Raw genomic sequence first — 27,695 nt, forward strand, 5'->3', positions numbered from 1 at the left:
CTTGAAATAAATCCCTTAGTCTGACAGATTACCTGAGACAAACTGCTTCAACACAACAGCAGCTGAACTTGTGATTGTTGCGCTTATGAGGGAAGTTCATTAAAGATTTCCCCTGACCCACTTCCGGTTATTGGGGGAGGCTGAAATTGCACATGTATAATAATGCATATCTCTATAGGTCATGTGGTAATTTGCAGCTCTGATCTCATATCTGTTTCTCTTTTACAAATGCTAAGGTGGAGTAAAGTGTGATAATGGAGCCAATTTGAATGCAGCACGGTCATCAGGTCCCTGTACTTGAGAGGCCACACACCAAGGGAGATGTTCGATGAAATGAAAGACTTATGGGGAGGATGCCCTAGTCAAGCACTGGCATCGTCAGTTCAAGTGTGGTCGGATATCGATGGAAACGGCTCCCGTTCCCGGGCGACCACAGTCCGCCATTGATGAAGACACCATCCGGCAAGTGGAGGCCGCCATTTTGGAGGATCACTGCATAACCATTCGCCAACTAGCCCAAGATGTCAAGATCAATGTGGGGTCTGTGGAAAAAAATAAAATAAAAATCATCCATGACCATTTGCACATGCAGAAGTTGTCTGCACAATGGATTCCCTGGTTGCTCACACCTTTCCAGAAGCAGGAATGAGTCAAGTGCTCCCAGGCTCTTTTGGCCATGTGCCAAGAAAACCAGGAGGACTTCTTTGACAGACTAATCACACAAGACGAAACATGGGTCCATCATTATGATCCAGAGACTAAAGCCCAGTTGAAGCAATGGAAGCATTATGACTCACCACCTCCGAAGGAGGCACATGTCCAACCGTCGGTGGGCAAGGTCATGCTCCTGGTCTTTTGGGACCAGTGCGGAGTAGTGATGATAGATTTCCTGGCGAAGGGTACCACAATCACCAGGACATACTATGCTTCACTGCTGCAGAAATTGCGGGTAGCCATCAAAACAGAGAGGTGTGGCATGCTGACCAAAGGGGTCCGCCTCCTGCAAGACAATGCCCCGGTTCACAACTTGCATGTTGCCCAGATGGAAGCACGGTCCTGCAGCTATGAAATCCTTCCTCACCCCCCTTACTCTCCCAACCTCACACCATCTGACTTCCACCTCTTTCCAACCATGAAGTCATTTTTGAAGGGCAAGCACTTCTCAGAGGATGAAAAGCTTATTTCCAAGGTCAAGTCATGGTTTCTGACGCAACCTGCAGACTTCTACAGGAGAGGTCTTTACAGCTGCATAAAGCGATGGGAGAAGTGCTTCAACCTTGGTGGTACCCATGTAGAGAAAGACTAATAACTATGCCAAGTTTTGTTACTCTCAGTCCATGGGAAGTGGGTCAGGGGAAATCTTTAATGAACATCACTCATACACCCGATTGAAAGATCCATTCAGCAATACTCCATCTGCTTTCTGCCTCCAGTCATTGCTGCTGATAGATTAGTAGCACAAGACAATACGTGACTTTACCAGATCAAGACCAGTGTTTGCACCCATGTACACGAAGAAGCTTTTTATTTTGAATGGCAGCAAGTTAAATTATTTTAACTTCATGTTGCGCTTGTCGAGTTAGGAGTCATTTAATTGCATAAAGCCTTTTCAGGACATGATCAAAAGGTCACTGTAGGTAAATTATACAATAAATTTATATTAGCATTAAAATCTCTTTGGTTGGAAAGCCAAAAAACAAAAAAAAATTATTGGAAACATGCACATTCATATAGCAGACCAAAAAAAAAAATTAGGTCGTCTCATATGGAACATGAGAATACCAATGGAACAATATACTAGTGCATCTAAAAAAAATTAGAATGCCATGAAAAAGTTCCTTTTTTTCATAATTTAATTCAAAAAGGTAAACTTTCATATATTCTATATTCATTACATGTAAAGTGAAATATTTAAAGCCTTTTTTGTTTTAATTTTGATGATTATGGCTTATAGCTCATGAAAATCAGAAACCCAGTATCTCAAATTATTAGAATATTCCCTAAGATCAATCAAAAAAAAAAGATTTACAATACAGCAATATCCAACTTCTGAAAAGTATATTCATTTATACACTCAGTACTTGGTAGGGGCTCCTTTACCATGAATTACTGTATCAGTGCGGTGTGGCATGGAGGTGATCAGTCTGTGGCACTGCTGAGGTGTTATTGAAGCCCAGGTTGCTTTGATAGTGGCCTTCAGCGTATCTGTATTTTTGGGTCAGGTGTTTCTCATCTTCCTCTTGACAATACCCCATAGATTCTCTATGGGGTTCAGGTCAGGCAAGTTGGCTGGCCAATCAAACACAGTAATATCATGGTCAGCAAACCATTTGGTAGTAGTTTTGGCACTGTGGATAGGTGCTAAGTCCTGCTGGAAAAGGAAATCAGCATCTCCAAAAAGCTCGTCAGCAGATGGAAGCATGAAGTGCTCTAAAATCTCCTGGTAGATGGCTGTGTTGACTTTGGACTTGATAAAATACAGTGGACCAACACCAGCAGATGACATGGCACCCCAAATCATCACAGACTGTGGAAACTTCACACTGGACTTCAAACACCTTGGATTCTGTGCCTCTCCACTCTTCCTCCAGACTCTAGAACCGTGATTTCCAAATTAAATGCAAAATGTACTTTCATCTGAAAAGAGGACTTTGGACCACTGAGCAACAGTCCATTTCTTTCTCTCCTTAGCCCAGATAAGACACTTCTGACATTGTCTCTGGCTCAGGAGTAGCTTGATATTAGGAATGCGAAAGTTGTAGCCCCTTTCTTGAAGATGTCTGTTCATGATGGCTCTTGATACACTGACACCAGCCTCAGTCCACTCCTTGTGAAGCTCTCCCAAGTTCTTGAATCAACTTTTCTTGACAATCCTCTCAAGACTGCGGCCATCCCTGTTGCTTGTGCACCTTTTCCAGCCACCCTTTTCAGCAATGACCTTTTGTGGCTTACCCTCCTTGTGGAGGGCATCAGTGATCATCTTCTGGACAACTATCAAGTCAGCAGTCTTCCCCATGATTGTGGTTGTGTGTACTGAACTAGACCGAGAGATACACTGTGTTCATACTGTTTTACTCAAACTCGAAATGAAATATTCTAATATTTTGAGATGGTTTTTTTTAATATGTTTTTGTACTGTATGCCATACTGATTAAAATTAAAATAGAAAAATGCTTGAAACATTTTAGTTTGTGTGTAATGAGTCTATAATATATAACATTTTCACTTTCTTAAATAACTGATGGAAAATATTGAACTTTTACACAATGTTCTAATTTTTTGAGATGCACTAGTACACTCACTGTCCACTTTATCAGGAACAACTGTACACTCATGCAGTTATCTTTTCAGCCAGTCATGTGGCAGCAGCACAACACATAAAATCATACAGATACAGGTCAAGATCTTCAGTTAATGTTCACATCAAACATCAGAATGAAGATGGTTTCTGGGACTGTGACCATATCATGGTTGCTGGCATCAAAAGGGCTGGTTTGAATATTTCAGGAACCGCTGATGATCTGGGATTTTCACCAGAACACACAACACATCGAGCCTTGAAATGAATGAGCTACAACAGCAGAAGACCACATCAGGGTCCACTCCTGTCAACCAAGAACCAGAATCTGAGGCCATCATGGGAACCGACCATTTTTTCCCCCTCCCTTTCCATTCGGGTTGAACTTTCCATTCAGCTCAGACCATTCGGATCATTCTCCTCTGATCCCTAATCAACAAGGCTTTTCAGTCGGCAGTCCCTCGACACACAATGTTTTTTGTTTTTCGCACCATTCTATGTAAACTCTAGAGACTGTTGTGTGTGAAAACCCCAGATGATCAGCAGTTTCTGAAACACTCAAACCTGCCCTTCTGATACCAACATCGCTGCCATGGACAAAAATCACCAAGATCACATTTCTTCCCCATTCTGATCACATTACCTGAAGCTGCTGGGTCGTTTCTGCATGATTTTATGCATAATGCCACTCGATTAACTGATTAGATAATTGCATGAATGAGTAGGTGTACATATGTTCCGAATAAAGTGCTTCGTGGAGTATAGTAATACATGTGTTAAATAAATTAGGCTGAATTTTTTTCCAGTGCAAGTGCATAACAATTTTAACCACCAAAAAAAAAAAAACTTGCAAGAGGGCATGTTGAGTATTTTATATGCAAAGTAGGTTTTGAAAAAGAAAAAAAAAAGGTCTATGCATTTGGGATTGAGAGGGGGAAGAAAAAAAGTACATCATTTAGCTTATAAAAATGATCGCTCAGTGTAAACTGAAGGTAAATGTTTAGAAAATTAGAACATGAAACTGGAATGGACTTCACTGTGGACAGATTCAAACTAGTTCAACCTGAGCCTAATCTGCGTTGAGCATCACTACGTCAGAAAGGGGAAGGTTATCAGAATGGTGCGAGATCATGACCACGTGCACCTCTAAATAAAGATTTTATTTAGAACATTCTAACAATGTTGCTCTGAGGATCTGTTTGCAGAAATTTTCAGCTTGTACCTGTAATGTTCGACTGCATACTTTATAATATGCAGGACAGCAAGCTCACACGCAAGACGTTTTCCTAGAACATGTGTACGAAGGACAGCTCCGATTTTAAAAACGGCCCGTCAGCTGTCCACTGATCACGCGGAAAGAATATCCACCTGAAACCTTTAAGGGGAAAAAACAGTGCGCTGTGTGCGCGCGCATGAAAATAAGAGCTGTGGGGGCAGACATGGAAAATAAGGCCTCAGTGTTTTTGCATATAACATCCAGGGGAAGTGAAGCAAGTCCACAGCGGCTCATTGCTACAGCGTGGCCAACACTCTGAGGAAAGAGATGATGAGAACGCAGAAAGACTGTCCGACTCCAAAGACAAAAGCCTCCAACGAGATCATCTTCTTCCCTGCTGCCATATAGACCCCTGCTATGGCTGCACCTGGAACAAGCCACAAGAAATTTCTTTCAGTTTAAAAAAAACCAAACCAAAACAAAAAAAAACAAAACAATGTGCCTCATTTATCAAGCTAGACATGAACTAACTCATTCAGAAATTGCCTGCAGAAGCATTTACAACCTCAGTTCCAAAAAATTTGGGATGCTGTGTAGACTAAATAAAAACAATGCAATAATTTGCAAAATCAGGGAAACCCTATATTTCACTGAAAATAGTACAGACACAACGTAAATGCTGAAATTGAGAAATTTTATTGTTTTTTGAAAAATATATGCTCTTTTTGAAACTGTCGTCAGCAACACGTTTCAAAAAAGTTGGGACAGGGGTTATATTTACCCCTGTGTTGCATCACCTCTACTTTTAACAACTCTCTGTAAACATTTGGGAACTGAGGAGACCAAATTGCTGTAGCTTTGAAAGTGAAACGTTGTCCCATTCTTGCCTGTTACACAGTTTCAGTTGCTCAACAGTTTGGGGTCTCCTTTGTTGTATTTTGCACGTCATAATGCATCAAATGTTTGAAATGGGAGACAGGTCTGGGCTGCAGGCAGGCCAGTTTAGCACCCGGACTCTTACTACGGAGCCATGCAGTTTTAACATGTGCAGAAAGCAGTTTGGCTTTGTCTTGCTGAAAGAAGGAAGGCCTTCCCTGAAAAAGATTTTGTCTGGATGGCAGCATATTGCTCTGAAACGTGTAAATATATCATTCGGTATTAATGATACCTTCCCAGATGTCCAAGCTACCCATGTCATGTGCACTAATGCCCCCTCATACCATCACAGATGCTGGCCTTTGAACTGTGCACTGATAACAAGCTGGACGGTCCCTCTCCTCTTTAGCCTGGAGGATGTGGTGTCCATGATTTCTAAAAAGAATTTCTACTTTTGATTCATCAGACCTCGGGACAATTTTCCACTTCACCTCAGTCCATCGTAAAAGAGCTCAGGCCCAGAGAAGGTGGTGGTGTTTCTGGATATTGTTTATATTTGGTTTTAACTTGCATTTGTGGATGAAGTAATGAACTGTTTTCACAGACGATGGTTTTCTGAAGTGTTCCTGAGCCCGTACAGTGATTTCCACTACAGACACGTGTCTGCTTTTAATGCAGGGTCACCTGAAGATCACAGGTGTCAGTTTTCAGCCTTGTGTCTTGCATACAGAGATTTTTTCCAGATTCTCTGAATCTTTTAGTGATATTATGTACCATAAATGATCTGATCCCCAAATTCTTTGCAATTTGATTCTTAAATTGTTGCACTGTTTTGCCCACGTAGTCTTTCACAGAGCGGTGAACCCCTCCCCATCTTTACTTCTGAGAGACTCCGCCTCTCTGGGATGCTCTTTTTATACCCAATCATGTTATTGAGTAGTACCGTGAGTTGCCCTAGTGGTTAGCGTGTCCACCCCTTGATCGGGAGATCAGGAGTTCTATTCATGGTTGGGTCATACCAAAGGCCATCATAAAAATGGTACCTACTGCTGTCTGGCAAGGCACACTGCAAAGTCGAGAGTTTGACTCTCGCTGGTAACCACGACAGTTAAACTCACAGTTACCAGAAGACTAGCCCCCACACTGTAACCCTAGCTATGTAATAGGTGAGAGGCTATGGAAACGGAGATCGCCGCAGCCCTATGCGCCACATGGCATGGGAAGAGACTGACATGTTACTGACCTGTTGACAATTTTTTTTTTTAAGCACCACACAACTTTTTCAGTCTTTTGTTACCCCTGTCCCAACTTTTCTGAAATGTGTTACTGACATCAAATTCAAAATGAGCATAGATTTTTCAAAAAAACATCTGTTTCAACATTTGATATATTGCCTTTGTACTATTTTCAATGAAATATTGGGTTTCCATGATTTGCAAATGATCACATTCTGTTTTTATTTATAGTTTACACAGTGTGCCAACTTTTTTGGAATTGGAGTTGTACACACCAAAAAAAAAGTAGTATGCATGAAGAAACAGATTGGAAATCTAGATCCTAGGAGAGCTCCTAAACGTGTGCTATGTTGTGTATAAGGACACTCACTCACTAATATAAACCTCGGCTTCAAATCCTATGGAGCACTTGCATGTGACGTCACATCCGATCCAGATTGTAAACAGACGCCACCTTGTCGGTCAAACGCCATATTTCCGCCTTCTACTTCTACCTTTTCTTCTGGAAAAACCCTACTATATACAATTCTACTACAACGTCAACTCCACTGAAAATCAATAAAACAAAAGATGAGTGGAATCCTGTGTCCGAGTCCTTCCCTTTCAAGTGTGGGAAACCCATGATGCTCACATACAAATGACAGTAGGCTGCCACGGGACCCTGACAGGCGTGCAAAATGGATTGCTGCTATCAGGTATACCATATATACAGTAATAGTGATAGACTACAAGCTCTCCCTACCTGTGCATGTTTTTTGTGTGTATTTTTGCGTGTTGTTCGTCTGTACCGGACTTCAATATCCACTACAACCGTATGGACTTACTGGACATTGGTTTCCAGCAGAAAATGACGGTTTGTAGCGATTTCCATCGCATGCACAACATTCCGGACGAGATAGCGAGACCAGCGGGGTCTCAATACTTAAGTGACTTACCCGTCCAATGAGGATTGTTATTTTCTTGTTTACAAGATGCCACATCTGAGGGGGGCTGACAAATCCTGAATTTCTGTGACTGCAAGAGGTCTATACTTGGCGTGATTTACTGCAAGTCAGTTAAAACTAATTCGCTCTCTCAAAACAAAGGCAGTGTTTAATAGGAAGAAGGGTTTGTGTGTTTGAATCTTTTACCATTTTGTCATAACTGTCATTTTCACCTCTCTGTAAGCTTTGCCTTTTATGAAGTTTCGTGAGCGTCACTAAATGAAAATCAGTTGTGCCACAAACGTGCTTGGTAATTTACAGCTGGTGGACTTTTATCGGCACGTCCTCATGAGAATAAAGCGTTAATGGAACTTGTAAAGTCATAAATCTGGTGGCAATTCTAGCCACAAAAACATTGACGCAACTAAATGCGTCCCCAATGGCCAAACTAGAGCTCTTGGTTTTTATCTGACTGGTATTTTATAATAGGCAGAGGTACATACTGGTGAGCACGCCTCCCAACAGAGGACCTATAATGGCCATGAGCATGATGGCGAGGGGAAAGAAGCGTGCCATCTTGTGTCCCCGGAGAGTGGTGAGGGCCAGTAAAGCTGCAAAAAGGTGGAACACCAGCGAGGACACTCCAGCCCACAGGAACACGCCGTACCACATCTCTGAGAACAAGAGGAAAAGAAAAAAAAAATCATGCAATAATCAAGCAGAGTACAAAGGCAACTAGTTTACCATTTAAATGGTAGAGGATTTTGGCAGCATCTAATAAACACTCGGCATAATTAGTCAGCCTATTCATTGATTTACTCACACATGCTTGAAGCACATGTGGCGCTGATTGACAATTATGCAAAGTCACGTAGCTTGGATAAGATGATCACATCCCAGCTTGAGCACATCATTATCTAAAAGAAAATACTGGCAAACTGGGCGCCCTCACAGCAACGTTTTTCAACCATCTTCCGCAACTACTGAAAAAGTACTAAATATCAGCCCACATTCAGAGCACAGACATCAATATTATATAAATTAACTAACAAATATGGAATTGGTAGATCAATAAAATTAAAACTGATTTCAGACTATCAAGCTCTTAACAAAGGAGCTGCAGTGTAACAACAAGAAATGATTTTTTTTTTCTTGGTTCGTCAGCACTTTTCAGGATGTTTTTAACAATCAGTTCACTTATAAACTGTTCAAGTCGCTGATTTTCCACATATCGATGCATCCTGCAAAAAAATACCGAATTACACACTGATCTAGGGGGAAACAAACAAAAGAAAAAAAATTCAGGCTGATTTCCATTTGCAAAGGAGTTCAAATACCTGGGGTCAACTGTACAAAGTAATGGCGAGTGTGGAAGAGAAGCGAAGGAGAGTGCAATGGACAGAAGAGTGTGTCAGGAGTGATTTGTGACAGAAGGTTGCCAGCAAGAGTGAAAGGGAAAGTGTACAAGATGGTAGTAAGAGCAGCTACGATGTTGGATGGTTTGGAGACAATGGCACTGACAAAAAGACAGGAGACTGAACCAGAGGTGGGGTGCAGGCCGGACGGCTCCCCGATCTGAGGCCCTGTCCACACGGCAACGGATTCAGGTGAATCTGATAAAATTGTTTATCGTTTCGGCCTGGCGTCCACACGGCACCGGCGTTTTGGGTGCCCCAAAATGAAATCTTTTGAGAACGGGTTCCAGAGTGGAAAAATCTGGCAACGGTGCCGTTGCGAAGTCGTCTGGATGAGTAGAACGGATTTGTTTACGATGACGTCACAACCACATGACTAGAACAAGCAGCACTCTCGCTGTTTTGTATGAACCACTGCATTGCATTCACTTTTGTATACAGCTTTTCTTTTAAATAAACAAGTAACTGAACCATTTCTTGAATTTCTTTTTTTTTATTGGATAAGACTGCTTTTCAAAATGTTCACACACAATATAAAAAGTTATATAAATAATATAAAAATGCTTTTCAAAATGTTCACACACAATAAGAAAATTAAGTTATATAAAACTATGCACACTAATAAAACTAATTTGTACACACAGAAGGCACGATTTCCTCGCGTAGTCGCAGCCATCTTCTTCTTGTTGTGTGTTTGTTCCTGAGAGTGCTTCACACCGGGTAGAGGAAGGGGTTTATGCGCATGCGTTTACTTCTTTTATTGTTCTGGTGTCTCCGATGGGACCGTCTTATAGCGCCCCTAGAGGTGTGGCATGTGTATTGCATCGTTTTCAGCAAGCGTTGCGTTGCCATATGTACCTGATATTTTACTGATCCGTTGCCCATGTGGACGCGATATTTTTTTAATAACATCTCGTTGCCGTTGTCGTGTGGATGTAGCCTGAGTCAGGCAGTGGAGGTATGTGGCAGTGGGGGCGTGACCAAGCGGCGGTCCGTGACTGGAGGGCGGGGCCAGGGAAGGTGAGTGGCAAAGTTGTACACCTGTCGTCGATTAACGTGTGCGTGATTTGCAATGACGATGGAGGGTAGAAAAGGACGGAGAGAGTGAAAAGAAAGGATCTCTCCCCACCAGAGCACATCTGTGCGTGTGTCAAGCAAATGCGAAAAACTCAAAATAAAATCTCTGTCTTAGGGTGTATTCAGACCAGGATAGTTCGATAGTTCACTTGCTTTGGTCCGAACCAAATGTTTTTTTTTATTTTTTCATTTTGGTGCGGTTCGCTTTCACACTATACATTTTAGTAAGTGGACCAAAATCTGTCAATAAAGCCACGCGCCCTGAGGTCGTTCAGCTATTGGTCAGAGACGACACGCGCACAAAGCGTTAAGTTCAAAAGTAGTCATGGAGGCTTTCCGCGCTGTTATTCTTTTTAATGTCATCAAAGCTATATGTTTTTTCCAGTTTTTACTGTTTTCACAATTGTGCGATTACTATGCTGTTGTACAAGTAATTTATCAACGACGACGACAAAGGGCAAGGCGGCTACGGAGGATAGCGCTGATGAGCGCACATCATGTTGTGACAGTTCTGGCTCTTCACGCAATAGATGAATTTCTTTTTTGCGTCGCTAGTACTGCCACTTTTTGAAAGAATGTCCCTGATTTTAATGTAGGTCTGACGGAGTTTCTTCACTTTTAGCCGACATTGTTCTGGGGAGCGCATGAACCCCTTCTCCTTCATTTTCTCACTGAATACAGCAAACACGTCGGCATGTTTGTGTGTTCTCTCCAAAAGCTCAGATATGTGGACATCTGCCCATATATCCACAAGGGTACGCGTTTCTTCCTCGGCCCACGTTTGCCCCCTACTCATTTTTTGTACTCGCCTGCCACTGGTGACTGAACGACCCTTGACAACCGAAACAGTGTTTGCGCTTTGCGGTGGAGTGTCAAGACTCTGTTTCCCATAATGCTCGACAAATGACGGAAGCTCCCGAGGTACAAAAAAGCAAAACTGTCAGATTAGGTCCGGTCTGTTTTCACACCTCTAAAAGATCCGCACCAGGGTCCCTTTGGTCCGGACCGAGTCCGACCTTGCAGCTCGGTCTCGGTCCGCTTGTTTGGTCTGGACCAGAGTTCGGTGGTTTGTATTCAGACCAACCCAAAAGGTCCGGACCAAGGGAAATTTGGTTCGTTTGGTCCGGACCAAACAACGTAGGTGTGAATACGCCCTTAATCTCATTTCCCGCCTGCCATGCTTCAGTATTCCACTCACACCAGGGACATACTACAATTACAAAGCTCCAGTTTCACTCCTTCTTGTGATGCGCGTTTCATATGTATACAGTGACGAGTTCATGAGTAACTCAAGACTAATGTATCTGGAGATGGACGCAGAGCTGTATGTCGATTAACCATGTTTAAATTTGTAAATTCTAATTGATTTTTCTTGCTAAAACCATCACAGAGACAAGCAACTAAAATCATGGGAAAGGTCGAGTCGTGCCGTTTCACGTGATGCGAGCCACCTCGCTGTGATGAACACTTCGGAATTTCAATCTGACCGAGGAGAGAGGATGTGAATTTGGACACAATCTGCATCAGTCGGTTTCAGTTACATATCTGCCGTGCCACGAGCTGTAGCGGTCTCACGCACTACTGATGCATGCATTGCTGTGTTTGTTTTCTTGCTATAAACTGAGCTTAGCAACCTGCAACAAACTACAGGGTGACAGCAAAAGTGCAGATTATAAAATATCAGCATTATCTTGACCAGTTCTGAGTTTCAGCAGTTTGGTCAAATTTTGCAGATTCTTGTCCTGCTGTTAGTAGTTGACTGCTTTTGGAAATATATAACCCCGATTCCAAAAAAGTTGGGACAAAGTACAAATTGTAAATAAAAACGAAATGCAATGATGTGGAAGTTTCAAAATTCCATATTTTATTCAGAATAGAACATAGATGACATATCAAATGTTTAAACTGAGAAAATGTATCATTTAAAGAGAAAAAATAGGTGAGTTTAAATTTCGTGACAGCACCACATCTCAAAAAAGTTGGGACAAGGCCATGTTTACCACTGTGAGACATCCCCTTTTCTCTTTACAACAGTCTGTAAACGTCTGGGGACTGAGGAGACAAGTTGCTCAAGTTTAGGGATAGGAATGTTAACCCATTCTTGTCTAATGTAGGATTCTAGTTGCTCAACTGTCTTAGGTCTTTTTTGTCATATCTTCCGTTTTATGATGCGCCAAATGTTTTCTATGGGTGAAAGATCTGGACTGCAGGCTGGCCAGTTCAGTACCCGGACCCTTCTTCTACACAGCCATGATGCTGTAATTGATGCAGTATGTGGTTTGGCATTGTCATGTTGGAAAATGCAAGGTCTTCCCTGAAAGAGACGTCGTCTGGATGGGAGCATATGTTGCTCTAGAACCTGGATATACCTTTCAGCATTGATGATATCTTTCCAGATGTGTAAGCTGCCCATGCCACATGCACTAATGCAACCCCATACCATCAGAGATGCAGGCTTCTGAACTGAGCGCTGATAACAACTTGGGTCGTCCTTCTCCTCTTTAGTACGAATGATACGGCGTCCCTGATTCCCTTAAAGAACTTCAAATTTTGATTCGTCTGACCACAGAACAGTTTTCCACTTTGCCACAGTCCATTTTAAATGAGCCTTGGCCCAGAGAAGACGTCTGCGCTTCTGGATCATGTTTAGATACGGCTGCTTCTTTGAACTATAGAGTTTTAGCTGGCAACGGCGGATGGCACGGTGAATTGTGTTCACAGATAATGTTCTCTGGAAATATTCCTGATCCCATTTTGTCATTTCCAATACAGAAGCATGCCTGTATGTGATGCAGTGCCGTCTAAGGGCCCGAAGATCACGGGCACCCAGTATGGTTTTCCGGCCTTGACCCTTACGCACAGAGATTCTTCCAGATTCTCTGAATCTTTTGATGATATTATGCACTGTAGATGATGATATGTTCAAACTCTTTGCAATTTTACACTGTCGAACTCCTTTCTGATATTGCTCCACTATTTGTCGGCGCAGAATTAGGGGGATTGGTGATCCTCTTCCCATCTTTACTTCTGAGAGCCGCTGCCACTCCAAGATGCTCTTTTTATACCCAGTCATGTTAATGACCTATTGCCAATTGACCTAATGAGTTGCAATTTGGTCCTCCAGCTGTTCCTTTTTTGTACCTTTAACTTTTCCAGCTTCTTATTGCTCCTGTCCCAACTTTGAGATGTGTTGCTGTCATGAAATTCCAAATGAGCCAATGTTTGGCATGAAATTTCAAAATGTCTCACTTTCGACATTTGATATGTTGTCTATGTTCTATTGTGAATACAATTTCAGTTTTTGAGATTTGTAAATTACTGCATTCCGTTTTTATTTACAATTTGTACTTTGTCCCAACTTTTTTGGAATCGGGGTTGTACAACTGATGACAGTCAAGTTAGATTATATGAAACCAGTATTGACCTGACTTTAAAAAACAAAACAAAAAAAACCAAATAACTTTACACTATATCCAGTGAGTGATAATTCTATGTGTGTGTGATGGTGCTGTGTTTGGGGGTAAGGGGAGGAGGGACTGGACTGTGCATTTCCGTGTTTTTTACTATAGGCGTGGACACCAACTTTTTTGGAGGCCTTTTTTATCAAAACACTGAGCATAAATTCATACTGTGTGTGTGTGTGTGTGTAAAAAAGAGACGCGTAGACACCAAAAAGTTTTATAAATGGAACATTGTACAAAGTCTTGTTAGTTTTTTCTTTTTTATCAGACATCTAATTTTTTAGGTTTGTTTACCTGACATGTTTCGACGTACGACTGTCATCTTCCTCAGAGTGTCACCGGATGTTATTGGTGACGCATCTTTTATCAGCTGATGTTTCCGAAGGCGTGGACTTCCTGTCTGGATTGACAGGTCGGTCACGCCTTCTACTGTCAGTTCGTCCCCTGCAAGATGGCACTCCAGGTATGGGAGAGCATGTATACTCCCTCATCTTGGTTGATGGTCCTCGGACTTCGCTTACGGATCTCCATAGCCTCCCTGATCCAGCGCTGATGTTTATTATCTTCTGTGCGGATGACTCTGGCATTCCCCCAATCCATAATATGATTTTCCCTTTTGCAATGATCTGTTATGGCTGACTTATAATTTTCCTGTTGTGCCTTTTCTTTTATTGTTCGGGTTTGTCTTGTAGCTGTCTCCTTTTCGCACTCTTTCTTATGTTCATTTTTCCTTGTGTTGAAACTCCTTCCTGTCTCCCCAATGTAAGTTTTATTGCATAATTGGCATGGACTCTCATATATGGTGTTGCATCTGTTGTCCGGATGTATTCTGTCTTTGGGATGAACCAGGATCTGACGGAGAGTTGTGTGTGGTTTGACAGGTGTGTTAATGTTGTATTTCCTCATTGCTCTTTGAATGCGTTCCATTATTCCTCTGATGTATGGTAATGTCACTACTCCCCTGTGTTCTTGTTTGTTGGTTTGTTTTTTCTCTTTCTTCTGTGTTTTGTTTTTGACCTGTTCCGCCCCTTTGGATATTGCCCATTGTGAATATTGATATGCCTTCAGTGCGTGTTGTATATGTTGTTCTTCCTGTTCTTTGTCCTGTGGATCTGTGATTATTGTTGCGCGTTCATGTAATGTTCTGACTACAGATATTTTGTGCATTATGGGGTGTTCGGAAGTCCAGTTTAAATATTGGTCAGTGTGTGGGTTTCCTGTGTACTTTTATTTTGATGTCCCCCTCTTCTGTGTGATGTATTTTTAAGTCCAAAAATGCTATTGACTGCTCCATTTCCTCTTCATGTGTGAATTTTATATTGGCGGTATTGTCTATAGTATTGAGATGGTCGGTAAGTTGTTGAGTGTATCCCCTCTTTACTTTTTCCAATATGTCGTCCACATACCGTTTCCAGAGTGTTGGTCTGTATTCCGTTGGTATTGTAGTGAGTGCTTTCTGCTCCAGGTCTTCCATGAAAAAGCCACACATGATGGCTGATAGTGGGTCTCCCATGGCAAAACCTTCCTTTTGTCTGTAAATTGTGTTCCTAAACTGAAAGTATGTGGACGTGGCGATGAATTGAAGGAGTTGCGTAATGTCTTGTACAGTGAGGTTTGTGCGTTTCTTGAGCGTCCTATCTGTTTTTAATTTGTCTTGTACTACCTGTATGGTGGCTTCCGTGGGTGTTCTGGTGAAAAGAGATAGGACATAGTGTGAAATGAAAACTTCGTCTTGTTGCATTTTTATGTTTTTTAGTTCTTCTGCTAGTTGTTTTGAGTTTTTGCAGTGTTGGTCTGTGAGTCCTAGTAATGGTTTAATTATTTCGGTGAGTGCTTTTGATAAGTTGTACGTCACTGAACCAATGCTATCTACTATGGGGCGTAATGGTGTTCCTGGTTTGTGTATTTTTGGTGTACCGTAAATCCTGGGGATGACATTGGCTGTAGGTACTAAATGATTATATGCCTGTTTATCCATTTTGTTTTCATCGAGGAGCAGTTTGAGTAATGCTTTAAGTTTCTTTTTCTTGTCTTCTGTTGGGTCTTTTCTTAATATCTCGAAGGCACTGTCACTGAGTAATTCCATCATTTTGTGTTCATATTCATCGGTGTCCATGATAACTACTGTTCTGCCTTTATCTGCTGGGAGGATTGTGATGTCTTTATTTTTTGCTAATGTTCTTATTGCTTTGGCTTCCTGTTTGGTGATGTTGCTAGGTGATGGTTTGGCCGTTTTTAATATACCAGCTATTGCGTTTCTTAGTGCTGCTTTTTGTGCCTGATCCTGTGTTTTCTCACATGCTAATTCAGTTGCCAGAATGAATTCATCGTGTGGTATATTGTGCGGTGTGACAGCGTAGTTGAGTCCTTTTCCTAGTATACTGTGTTCTGCTTGTAAGAGTTTGTACCTTGATATGTTGTGGATCCATTTTTCGGTGATGTGTGCGTGCTCCGGTTCTGCCTTCTTTTTCTGTGCGATGAGTTTGTCCAGTTTTCGGATTTGTCGGGTTTTTGTCTTGGTGAATTCCTGCTCGTGTATGTCTGCCAAATGTCCATGTATTGCTAATTCCATTTCCTTGTTCTAGGGAAACCGGCGTTTGAAAGTTTCCATCTCCCTATGTAGTTCGCTGTTGATATTATTGAGTTTGTCAGTTGTACACCGTATCCGTTCTTTTACCAGAGTCATCCGCACTTTCCTGATCATCATCTCCGCGTTTCTGGTTGGAATTGGGTTCTTGATGTTCAGGCTGGCCGATACGACTTCTTCATCCCAGCAGCGCAGATTGAATCTCAGGTGGTTGCTGTAGCGTGCCCGTTTTCGCGTCAATCTTTCAAGGCGGCGAAACTCCTTGATGCTTTTATCTCCATAACTTATTCTTAATCTTTCGATTACATTCATTATGTCTTATATTGAATATTGTTAGTTTTTTCTTCTTTATCAGACATCTAATTTTTTAGGTTTGTTTACCTGACGTTTCGACGTACGACTGTCGTCTTCCTCAGAGTGTCACTGGATGTTATTGGTGACGCATCTTTTATCAGCTGATGTTTCACGCCACGCCTTCGGAAACATCAGCTGATAAAAGATGCGTCACCAATAACATCCGGTGACACTCTGAGGAAGACGACAGTCGTACGTTGAAACATGTCAGGTAAACAAACCTAAAAAATTAGATGTCTGATAAAAAAGAAAAAACTAACAATATTCAATATAAGACATAATGAACGTAATCGAAAGATTGTACAAAGTCTACGCAAATACTGATGCAAACATTTGTGCACAACACTTGTGATGTAGAAATTAAAACATGCTGTACGTTTCTCTTAGCACTAGGTGCCGCTAGTGAACTCTTGAATAAGACCATTTTTAAAAGGATCCTTCAGCGGATTTACTCTTAAGCCTTATGTGAAGTAAAAGTATTCATAGCTTTCAACAGTCAACCGTTTATTTTCGGAGACCAAATAGTGTTCTAGAAAAATGCATTTTTATTAAAATACCAGACGGGCCTCCTGCGATCGGCCTCAAAGAGATTCTGGCAAACCGTCCGGCGGCTCAGGAAAGGAAAATAGTACTCTGTCCCTACTGTTTACAGCGAGGACGGAGTGCTGTTAACCTCAACTGGGGACATCATCCAACTGTGGAAGGAATACTTTGAGGATCTCCTCAATCCCACCTTCATGTTGTCCGAGGAGGACGCAGAGTCTGAGGGTGCTTGGGAGGACTCGCCTATCACAGAGGCTGAGGTTGCCGAGGTGGTTAAAAAGCTCCTCGGTGGCTGGGCTCCAGGGGTGGAGGAGATTGGTCCTGCGTTCCTGAAGGCACTGGATGTTGTTAGGATGTCTTGGCTGACACGCCTCAACATTGCGTGGAGGTCAGGGACAGTGCCTCTGGATTGGCAAACTGGGGTGGTGCTCCACCGGAGAGTATGTTCCAACTATAGGGGGATCACACTTCTCAGCCTCCCTAGGAAAGCCTATGCTGGGGTACTGGAGAGGAGAACCTGGTTGATAGTCGAACCTCGGATTCAGGAGGAACAATGCGGTTTTCGTCCTGGTCGTGGAACACTGGACCAGCTCTTTACCCTTGCAAGGGTACTGGAGGGTGCATGGGAGTTTGCCCAATCGGTCTACGTGTTTCGTGGACCTGGAGATGGCTTACGGCCATGTCCCTCGTGGTGCCCTGTGGGGGGTGCTTCGGGAGTATGGGGTTCAGGGCCCACTACTGCAGGCCATTCAGTCCCTGTATGACCGGAGCAAGAGTTTGGTTCGCATTGCCAGCAGTAAGTCGGACTCGTTCCCGGTGCATGTTGGACTCCGCCAAGGCTGCCCTTTGTCACCGGTTCTGTTCATAACTTTTATGGACAGAATTTTTAAGCGCAGCCAAGGAGAGGAAGGCGTCTGGTTTGGTGGCATCAGGAACATGTCTCTGCTTTTTGCAGATGATGTGGTCCTGTTGGCTTCATCAATCTGTGACTTGCAGCATGTGCTGGGACGGTTTGCAGCAGAGTGTGAAGCGGCTGGCATGAGGATCAGCACCTCCAAGTCAGCCGGAAACAGGTGGAGTGCCTACTCCAGGTCGGGGGGGGGGGGGGGGGGGGGGTGGTGGTGTGTGTGCTACCTAAAGTGGAGGAGTTTAAGGTAGAGCCCTGCACTCCCGCGGGAGTCCCGCAGGACCCACCGCAAAGCAGTGCGGCGCGGGACAAATTTTGAATGCTCATTGCGGGCGCGGGCGGGCCCGCAAGTGCACATATGCGCACGCGGGCGGGAGCGGGAGTGCACATATGCGGCGCGGGCGGGAGCGGTGATGAGCTGCAGTCCCGCTAACTAAAAACGTGTTTGAAATAAAATTTATAAAATTATTAATTTATGTCTATCATATATAATTTGTGCTGGATATTTTATTTGGCATTAATAAAAACATTTTAAGATGCCTAAATTTGCAGAGACAGTCAGATTGCCAGAACGAGTGAGGAATGGCATCTTAAATTTGCCATTGATCACCCTAACAGGAAATCCTTTGATCACTCTAATGACTCGCAGTTCATACCCAGCTAGCAAGAGAACCATGAGTAAAGTGATTTACTGCTTGCGTTAGTCTACAATTCTAATCAGAGAGACAGGTTACACAGTGACGGTAGGCTTGACTCAATGCTATCCCAGAAATCCTTCCTGTAATATGCAAATTTGGCTGTCCAATCAGAGGCGGCCAAATTTGAATATTACAGGAAGGATTTCTGGGATAGCATTGAGTCAAGCCTACAGTCACTGTGTAACCTGTCTCTCTGATTAGAGTTGTAGACTAACTCAAGCAGTAAATCAATTCACTTTTCTTACTAGCTCTGCTTTGCAATAAAAAACAAAACAAAAAAAACCCATTGGTACAAAGCAAGCCCATTCACTTTTTTATGCTGATCAGAGAATTACAATGGTTTCTCATGTGATAAAAATGTGCGATTCGCGATTAAATATTTTAATCGCTTGACAGCACTAATTATTATTATTATTATTATTATAATAATAGACACTACATGCTGAATTCAGAAACAAAGTAAATAATAACAAACGTGAACGTGAGCTGTAGATATTTATGCTCAAATCCACTCAAAGTAGGGGGCGGGGCACCATCACGCTGTGTCAAGACAAGAACTTTCCTTAGAAATAACGCGAACGTCTGCATCATGCGGGATTTGCGGGCGGGAGCGGGACAAAATATGGCAGGCGCGGGCGGGACTGAAAATCAATTTTTTTGTGGGCGCGGTCGGGAGCGGGACTGAAAAATCTGACCCGCGCATACCTCTAGTTTAAGGATCTCGGGGTTTTGTTCACGAGTGAGGGCAAGGGGGAGCAGGAGTTGGACAGAAGGATCGGGGCAGCATCAGCAGTGATGCGGATGCTAAATCAGTCTGTTGTGGTAAAGAGAGAGCTAAGCCAAAGCTCTCAATTTACTGGTCCATCTACGCTCCCACTCTCACCTATGGTCACGAGCTATGGGTAATGACCAAAAGAATGAGATCATGGATACAAGCAGGAAAAAGGAGTTTTCTTTGCAGGGTGGCTGGGCTCTCCCTTAGAGACAGGGTGAGAAGCTTGGTCATTTGGGAGAGATTCGGAGTAGAACCGCTGCTCCTCCACATCGAAAGGAGTCAGATGAGGTGGTTTGGGGACCTTGTTAGGATGCCCCCTGGATGCCTCCCAAGAGAGGTTTTCTGGTCATGCCCCACTGGGAGGCAGGGTCCGATTTTCCCGCATGCCCACAGCATGTAACATTTTGGGCGGGCACGGAATTTTTTATAGATGGGTGCCAGTCTGGCCACCAACTTTTTGAGACAAATTTTCATCAAAATTATTCCTAATAAACTAATATTTATATATGAAATGTGCATTAAACAAGTCAGAAATCAGATCGAAAAAGGACCGGGTGAAGACACCGGTGCCTCAACATCGCTTCCGGGTGTAAGGCACGTTGACCAGGGAAATCCCAACCTTATTAATAAAAACTGGGGGTCGCCCTCTTCTGATTGGTTAGTTGGAAAGGAAGTATATAATTGTAGCCAATCAAAACCCAGCATTTAGCGTCACATTACCCACCGACATAAAGCCTAGATCCAAGGCCATCAAATCATTGAGTGACCTAGGCTACGCGTGATATATGTGTACTATGCATACTACGTCATCAAAAGATGAGCACATTTTTTTGCTGGCCGACCTCGTTTTAGGAGGAGCAATTTGATTGGTCCACCTGCGAATACAGCCAATCAAATGCGCCGTTCGAAGGGGCTGAGTCACATGATACAACATATCCTTCTTGCAGAGGTGGTTAAATTCAGAAATAAACCCCCCTCCTGCAAAAATTAGGAGGAAATCTGAGGAGAAGTAGTAAAAAAAAGAAGGAATATGAAGAGACAAGAGAGAGAAGCTTTAAGGATACTTGGGTGCAAGAAGTTCCCTGGTTACTGCATGACAAGAAGAGTGGAATGTTCTGCAAAGTCTGCAGGTAGGCCCCCCAGTGCTACAGTGTTCCAAAAAACAAAATGACAGATTATGTGAATGCTAGCTTTCATGTGGAAAAAAAAATTTTTCAACCCAAAGGATTACCAATTATGTAATTGGTGATTAATTTTATTTACTGCTAGAATGTACTGAGCTGAAGAGCTGAGAATCTGGTTCTTCAATAATTTTACAATATACCATCATAAGAAGTAGGCTTTGATTTCCTTCAGATTATTTTACTCTAACAGGAAATGAAATTCACCACCAATTACAGATTCATTTTCAATAGGTAACAAAAGTTTTTCTGCTTGTGGTCACATCAATTTATGAACAGCTTGTTAAGAACCTGGTTCTAATATCGTTCAGATGATTACACTGTACCAGGAAATGAAATTCATCACCAAATCAGATTCATTCTTCAAAAGGTTACAAAAGGTCATTGTGGTCACATGAATTTAATAATAGCTGGTGAAGAACCTTGTTATGATATCCTTCATAGGATATGATTACACTCTAACAGGAAGTGAAATTCATCACCAATTACAGATCCATAACTTAATAGGTTACAAAATTTTATTGTGCTCAGAAATTTGTGTACACATTAATTTAATAATACCTTGTGAAGAACCTAGTTCTGATGCTGTTCGGATGATTACACTTTGGAAATGAAATTCATCACCAATGGGTTGGATTCCATAATAAAAATTATCAAAACATATTGTATGTTTTTAATTTAATATCTCTATCATAATTAGTATTACTTAGACGGCTCTTGCCAGAGTTAACCAAATGGGTTGGCTTGTCATAGGACTGTTCCATTTCCATTATATAAATTATCACATTCATTTTTTTTCAATTTTTATATTATAGTGGGTTTTTTTCTGGAGCTAGAAAATATATATATATAAAAAAAAAAAGTTAAAAGTATACATGAAATTTTTAACTCCAGGTGTCACCAAATTGCACTAAATAGGCTCTAATTTTCAATTTTTTTCTGGGGGGGGCATGCCCCTGCTACATTTCAGGCACTTAAGTTTTCTGCCAGCCACTTAACTTTTTAAAGTTGAGTGCCCAAATGGCTTGCAACTTTTTGGCCTAAAGGTCATAAGGCCAATTTATGCTGACAACCCAGTCCTCACAGATAGCGTCGCAGACAGTGTCTGCGTAGCCCCCCCACCTTCGCAGACGCTCTGCGCGCACCTCCCAAAAATTGTGACCACCGCAGAAGCCTCGCAGACAGCGCCGCAGACAAGAGGGCTCTGATTGGTCCACTCTACATCCGCTGTACACGCACTTCCGCTTCCCTACTTTCCCGGTTTGTTTTGTTTTCACGACCGGCATTTTTAAAAGCACGAGCGAAGATGGAGCAGCATGAAGAGCGGTTGATTGAGGAAGTACGCACATCTATACGACTCCAGTTCTAGTCATTATAAAAAAAAAAAAAGTTCTAGTCATTATAAGTAACCGGAGGATAAACACTCCACTAACCACACCCACCAACTACTCCTAGCGACTTCGCGCCCCCTTGCGTTGTGCCGGTGAATAACATCGCGCACGCCTATTACTCCCCGCTGAACGATAAATTACAACTGTCTGCGAAAAGCTATCTGCGAAAGCCTTGTCGCAAGAGCATGCAGAGGCCTATACACTGCCAGGAGGAGACCCCGGGGCAGACCCAGGACATGCTGGAGAGATTACATCTCTCGGCCGGCCTGGGAACGCCTCGGTATTCCCCCGGAAGAGCTGGTGGAGGTGGCCAGGGAGCGGGAAGTCTGGCCTGCTCTGCTTAGGTTGCTACCCCCGTGACCCAGATCCGGATAAGCGGTAGAAGACGGATGGATGGGCCTCCTGTGGAAGTGACGCATGCAATGACATGGTGTGGTGGAAGCTTGGAGCAACTTGGCTGTTTATATCCTCTGCTTACATCGTGGTTTTGCTAGTACAGTTCGAACGAATCATCTAATGAGACGCTTTCATCTCCCAACAAAGAACACTGGATAAGCTTGTCTTCAAAAGACAACTGTCTCTGTCTGGATTTCAACACTGACTGGTTCATCTGTTTGCACAGCAACATCCCTCTTTCTGGTCAGTTCATGTTCCGAGCACATAAATGAAAACGAAACTACTGTGAAATAAAACTTCGGAAATTTCAAACGAGTTTCATGCAAAACGTTCTGAGTAATTCTCTTATCTGGCGTGTAGTCGACCGTACCTGAAGCTCAATCGAATGCTCCGTCTCTTCATCAGTCTGTGATTAGGGCTGAACGATATATCGTTATCGTATCTATATCTAGATATGAACATTCAAGATATTAATATCGAAAAAGCAACGATATAGATTTCCCCTCCCCGCGCTCGCCCTGCACGTACAGCTCTGGCAGTCACAACAAACATCATTTTTACGATTGCCCTTGAATGCATCGCTAAGGCCAGCCAACCACAAACCTTATTTCATGCTTTGCTGTGGATCGACAGCTGAAGCCAACCAATGACAAACATATGAGAGCAGGAGTGAGGGAGAAGGAAACTGACGCGTGCACACACTACAGACACAGCGGGGAAATTAAAAAGAAAGAAAATGAGTGCAGAAGATAATGCGGCCGGTGGCGATGCAGAATCTGACTTGGTGCCAAAACATAAATCATCCTCCATTATTTGGAGGTATTTTGGATTCAAAAAGGACGATGTTAACCAGAGTGAGGTATTGTGCAGGTCGTGCTTAGCAAAAATTGCGACAAAGCAAGGTAGCACAACAAACATGTTTCACCACCTGAAACAACACCATCGCGTGCTGCACGAAGAGTGTATGACAATGAGAGAAACACCGGGGACTTCTCAGTCATCCTAAAATAAGCCAAAGCAAAGTTTGATTGCTGATGCGTTCAGTAGCGTTACACCGTACGAGTCAACGTCCACCAGACAAAGAAATTACAGACGCTATAACATGCCACATTGCAAAAGACATGGTACCTGTGTACACAGTCTCGAAAGAGGGCTTTAAAAAAAAAAAAAAAAATGGTTCGGATGCTGGACAAGCGTTATAAAACACCATCCCAACACATTTTAATCAAGTGGCCATTCCGAAACACTATAATGAGTGTAAAATGAATGTTGAATCCGAGCTCCGTGAAATCGATCATTTCGCCACAACCACGGACCTATTTTTAAAGCAGAGCTGCAGTAAAATGTTTGATTTGTAATTTATTTATTTGTAATTTATGTTAATGTTGATGACTGGCAGTGAGTTCTTAAAAATAAAACTGCACTTCCCACATTTTTTTGTATTATGTTTTTATTTTTCTGAAAAATGCTTGTTTTTCACCGAACCCGTAGTCATATCATATCGTAATCGAGATATCTGGCATGAATATCGAGATATGGACAAAATTTCATATCGTTCAGCCCTGTCTGTGATTGGTGTTTTCTTTGTTACCCGTATTTTCTTCCAGTACACGCTGAAGAGCCGACAACGCACCGGAATGCCGATTACAATTCACCAGGTCAGACACCGGTAATATATCCCAGAGACAGATCCAGACCGACGCGGGTGCAGAAATGTGTGCGCACCACTTGGCATCGGTCATGGGGCATTTGCTTACTTTACTGCTAGCCGCTTACATAGGCTACAGCCACGCTCAACCAACAGACCGGGCCTCTTCGGAAAGGGCTCGGCATGCTCAATGCTAGGGTGCATCAGTTGCCCTCATTTTCATAAAATCTGATGCATTTTTGTTTGGGTGTTCCTTTTCACCAATAAAGACATCCTGTAAAATTTTTTGACCATATTCAAAAGTCTAATGGTGGCACCATGAGGTTCATTTTTTGCCAAAACACGCTTATTTTATGTTTTCACGCAAGGTTTGAATCACAATGTTGGACTCCATTTATTGATTTCTTGTGACTCAGAGATCATGTTAAGAACCTTTGTATTTAATAGGGGCTAGCATATGCATAGGCGGCAAGCTTAAAACCAGGGTTATAACATTGATAGATAATGCTAGTGACACCCTAAAATAAGCCTCCAAATATTTTTAGATATTCTATACATACTGTCTACAGTATCTAAGATATTTGGTATACTCTATTAGGTGCCATAATCTCATCTCATCTCATTATCTCTAGCCGCTTTATCCTTCTACAGGGTCGCAGGCAAGCTGGAGCCTATCCCAGCTGACTACGGGCGAAAGGCGGGGTACACCCTGGACAAGTCGCCAGGTCATCACAGGGCTGACACATAGACACAGACAACCATTCACACTCACATTCACACCTACGGTCAATTTAGAGTCACCAGTTAACCTAACCTGCATGTCTTTGGACTGTGGGGGAAACCGGAGCACCCGGAGGAAACCCACGCGGACACGGGGAGAACATGCAAACTCCACACAGAAAGGCCCTCGCCGGCCCCGGGGCTCGAACCCAGGACCTTCTTGCTGTGAGGCGACAGCGCTAACCACTACACCACCGTGCCGCCCCAGGTGCCATAATGTTTCATGAAAAGTGATCGAAATTTTGTCATAAAAGTCATAAAATAGCAGCTTAGTGCATTTTATAACATCTCACGCTGGTGCATCAAGAGCTCCGTGTGACAATATCACAACGACTCTTCAACGTATTTGAGTAGAAAAGGATGTTTATTATGAAGAGTAACATGAATATTAGATGAATAAATAATGTAGGTGGTCTCGCTAACTAACACAGCTGGGATTTGTTTAAGAGTATGAGCTCGAGACTAAAATAAAAACTTACTCGCACTGCATGTCCGATTCATGAAACCATTTTGTTTCTCTTCCTCAAAAACAGACCTTTAATGATCCAATAAAACACATTTCACACACTCGCGTTAGCCATCAACTGCTGCACCTGCTGCAGTAAAAGCACCAACACAGCCAGATTACTAACTAAACCATGATTAGCGAAGTTAACTAAACTTACAAACCATCACAAGCTCATCTGGGTCGGCAGCAACTCCTCCAGCACCATCACATTGAACACAGGGGCCCCCCAAGGATGTGTGCTGAGCCCCCTCCTCTTCACTCTGCTGACCCACGACTGCACACCAACCTCCAACTCGAATCTCTTCATTAAGTTTGCGGACGACATGACTGTGGTGGGTCTCATCAACAATGGCGATGAGAAGATCTACAGGAGTGAGGTGAGCCGCTTGGCCATGTGGTGCAAGGACAACAATCTCCACCTGAACGTGGAGAAGATGGAGATTGTTGTGGACTTCAGAAGAGCGCACACCCAGCATGCTCCACTAACTATGGACGGTGTTGCAGTGGAGAGGGTGAGCAGCACCAAGTTTCTGGGTGTGCACATCTCTGAAGATGTGTCCTGGAGCAACAACACCGCATCACTGGCCAAAAAAGCCCAACAGCGTCTGTACTTCCTCCGCAAACTGAGGAGAGCAAGAGTCCCGGCCCCCATCATGCACACATTCTACAGAGGCACCATCAAGAACATCCTGACCAGCTGCATCACCGTGTGGTACGGCGCCTGCACCGTGTCCTGCTGCAAGACTCTGCAGCGCATCGTCTCCAGGCCAAGACCAGCAGGCTCAAGGACAGTTTCTTTCACCAGGCAGTCAGGAGGCTCAACTCCCTCCCTGTTCTGCCCCTCCCCCCGCCACAGATTCTGCTCACCCCCCCACCCCTAGTCTGGTTAACACCAGACCATATCACAAGTGAAATATGGTCTGGAATCCGCCTATTGAATTTCTCGTAGGGGAGGTGTGGTTTACGATTGTCAACAGCCGTTTATTGGACGTTGCGAATGTCTATCATTTGGCGTATACGTAGCCCATGGCCAATCATGGCAGTTGTACCCGGTGACGTAGTTAGAGCGACGAAGAGGCGAAAGACTGTAACGCCAAACGCTGTTCTTTTTTTAAAACAAACTTTCGCTCTAAACTATTCAGAACAGTGTCTAAAGCTTGATTGAAAGTTTGGTTCCTATCGCTCGCCGCCATGTTAAATGTGATCCGTAAACAGTCCCAAATAAACTACAAGCTTCCGTTTGTCGAGTAGTACGCGTCACCGTCTTTCCACCCCTCCCTACTCTCTGATTGGCTCCCTAACTCAGGCGAGCCTTTAGACCATAGTTTCCATGCTGTCTTTTCAGATCGGAACGATTGTGCAAAGCAGCATGGGATTTCCCAGGCTACCCTGCCCCCCCTTCAGCATCTGACTGTCAGACATCATGTCACCCTCACAGTCCCCCCCCCCCCCCAACACACACACAACATTCATTCGCACACTGAACTCAGGGACTACACATTTCACTTTACCTCGCTCATTTGCACTATCTCACCTTAACAGCTAGTAGTTTATTGTTTATACTGCTTATTTCATGTTTACCTGCTATACCTCAAGTGCCCTTGACTGTTTATTTTATGGCCTTTTGCTCATTTATATATATTTATATTATATATATATATATATATACACACACACACACACACACACACACACACACACACACAACGCCGATTCCAAAAAAGTTGGGACAAAGTACAAATTGTAAATAAAAACGGAATGCAATGATGTGCAAGTTTCAAAATTCCATATTTTATTCAGAATAGAACATAGATGACATATCAAATGTTTAAACTGAGAAAATGTATCATTTAAAGAGAAAAATTAGGTGATTTTAAATTTCATGACAACAACACATCTCAAAAAAGTTGGGACAAGGCCATGTTTACCACTGTGAGACATCCCCTTTTCTCTTTACAACAGTCTCTAAACGTCTGGGGACTGAGGAGACAAGTTGCTCAAGTTTAGGGATAGGAATGTTAACCCATTCTTGTCTAATGTAGGATTCTAGTTGCTCAACTGTCTTAGGTCTTTTTTGTTGTATCTTCTGTTTTATGATGCGCCAAATGTTTTCTATGGGTGAAAGATCTGGACTGTAGGCTGGCCAGTTCAGTACCCGGACCCTTCTTCTACGCAGCCATGATGCTGTAATTGATGCAGTGTGTGGTTTGGCATTGTCATGTTGGAAAATGCAAGGTCTTCCCTGAAAGAGACGTCGTCTGGATGGGAGCATATGTTGCTCTAGAACCTGGATATACCTTTCAGCATTGATCAGGGATAAGAATGGGACATTTAAAAAAAAAAAAAAAACTCTGAAATGCCTGGCCGGTCTAGGGGGCATCTGCCCAATTCACAATCCCCCTTTCCCACATACATACATACACACA

The 27,695-nt window shown here is 42.9% G+C and overlaps 1 protein-coding gene across 2 annotated transcripts in view; it reads right to left on the reverse strand.

Moving 5' to 3' along the window:
* Positions 1 to 1,901: 1,901 nt before the first annotated feature.
* Positions 1,902 to 27,695, reverse strand: part of tmem170a (transmembrane protein 170A) — a 32,779-nt gene continuing 6,985 nt past the window's right edge. The window contains exons 2-4 of one of the 2 annotated variants that reach the window (XM_060923956.1): positions 20,430 to 20,510; positions 8,052 to 8,222; positions 1,902 to 4,941 (exon numbers count right to left, since the gene is read on the reverse strand). In XM_060923956.1, the coding sequence (XP_060779939.1) occupies positions 4,811 to 4,941; positions 8,052 to 8,220 (300 nt within the window). In that variant the 5' untranslated portion in view covers positions 8,221 to 8,222; positions 20,430 to 20,510 and the 3' untranslated portion in view covers positions 1,902 to 4,810. The remainder of the gene's footprint in view (positions 4,942 to 8,051; positions 8,223 to 20,429; positions 20,511 to 27,695) is intronic. The other variant, XM_060923955.1, reaches the window with a different exon arrangement.

Source organism: Neoarius graeffei, chromosome 6 (genome assembly GCF_027579695.1).
Source record: "Neoarius graeffei isolate fNeoGra1 chromosome 6, fNeoGra1.pri, whole genome shotgun sequence".
Classification (NCBI taxonomy): domain Eukaryota; kingdom Metazoa; phylum Chordata; class Actinopteri; order Siluriformes; family Ariidae; genus Neoarius; species Neoarius graeffei.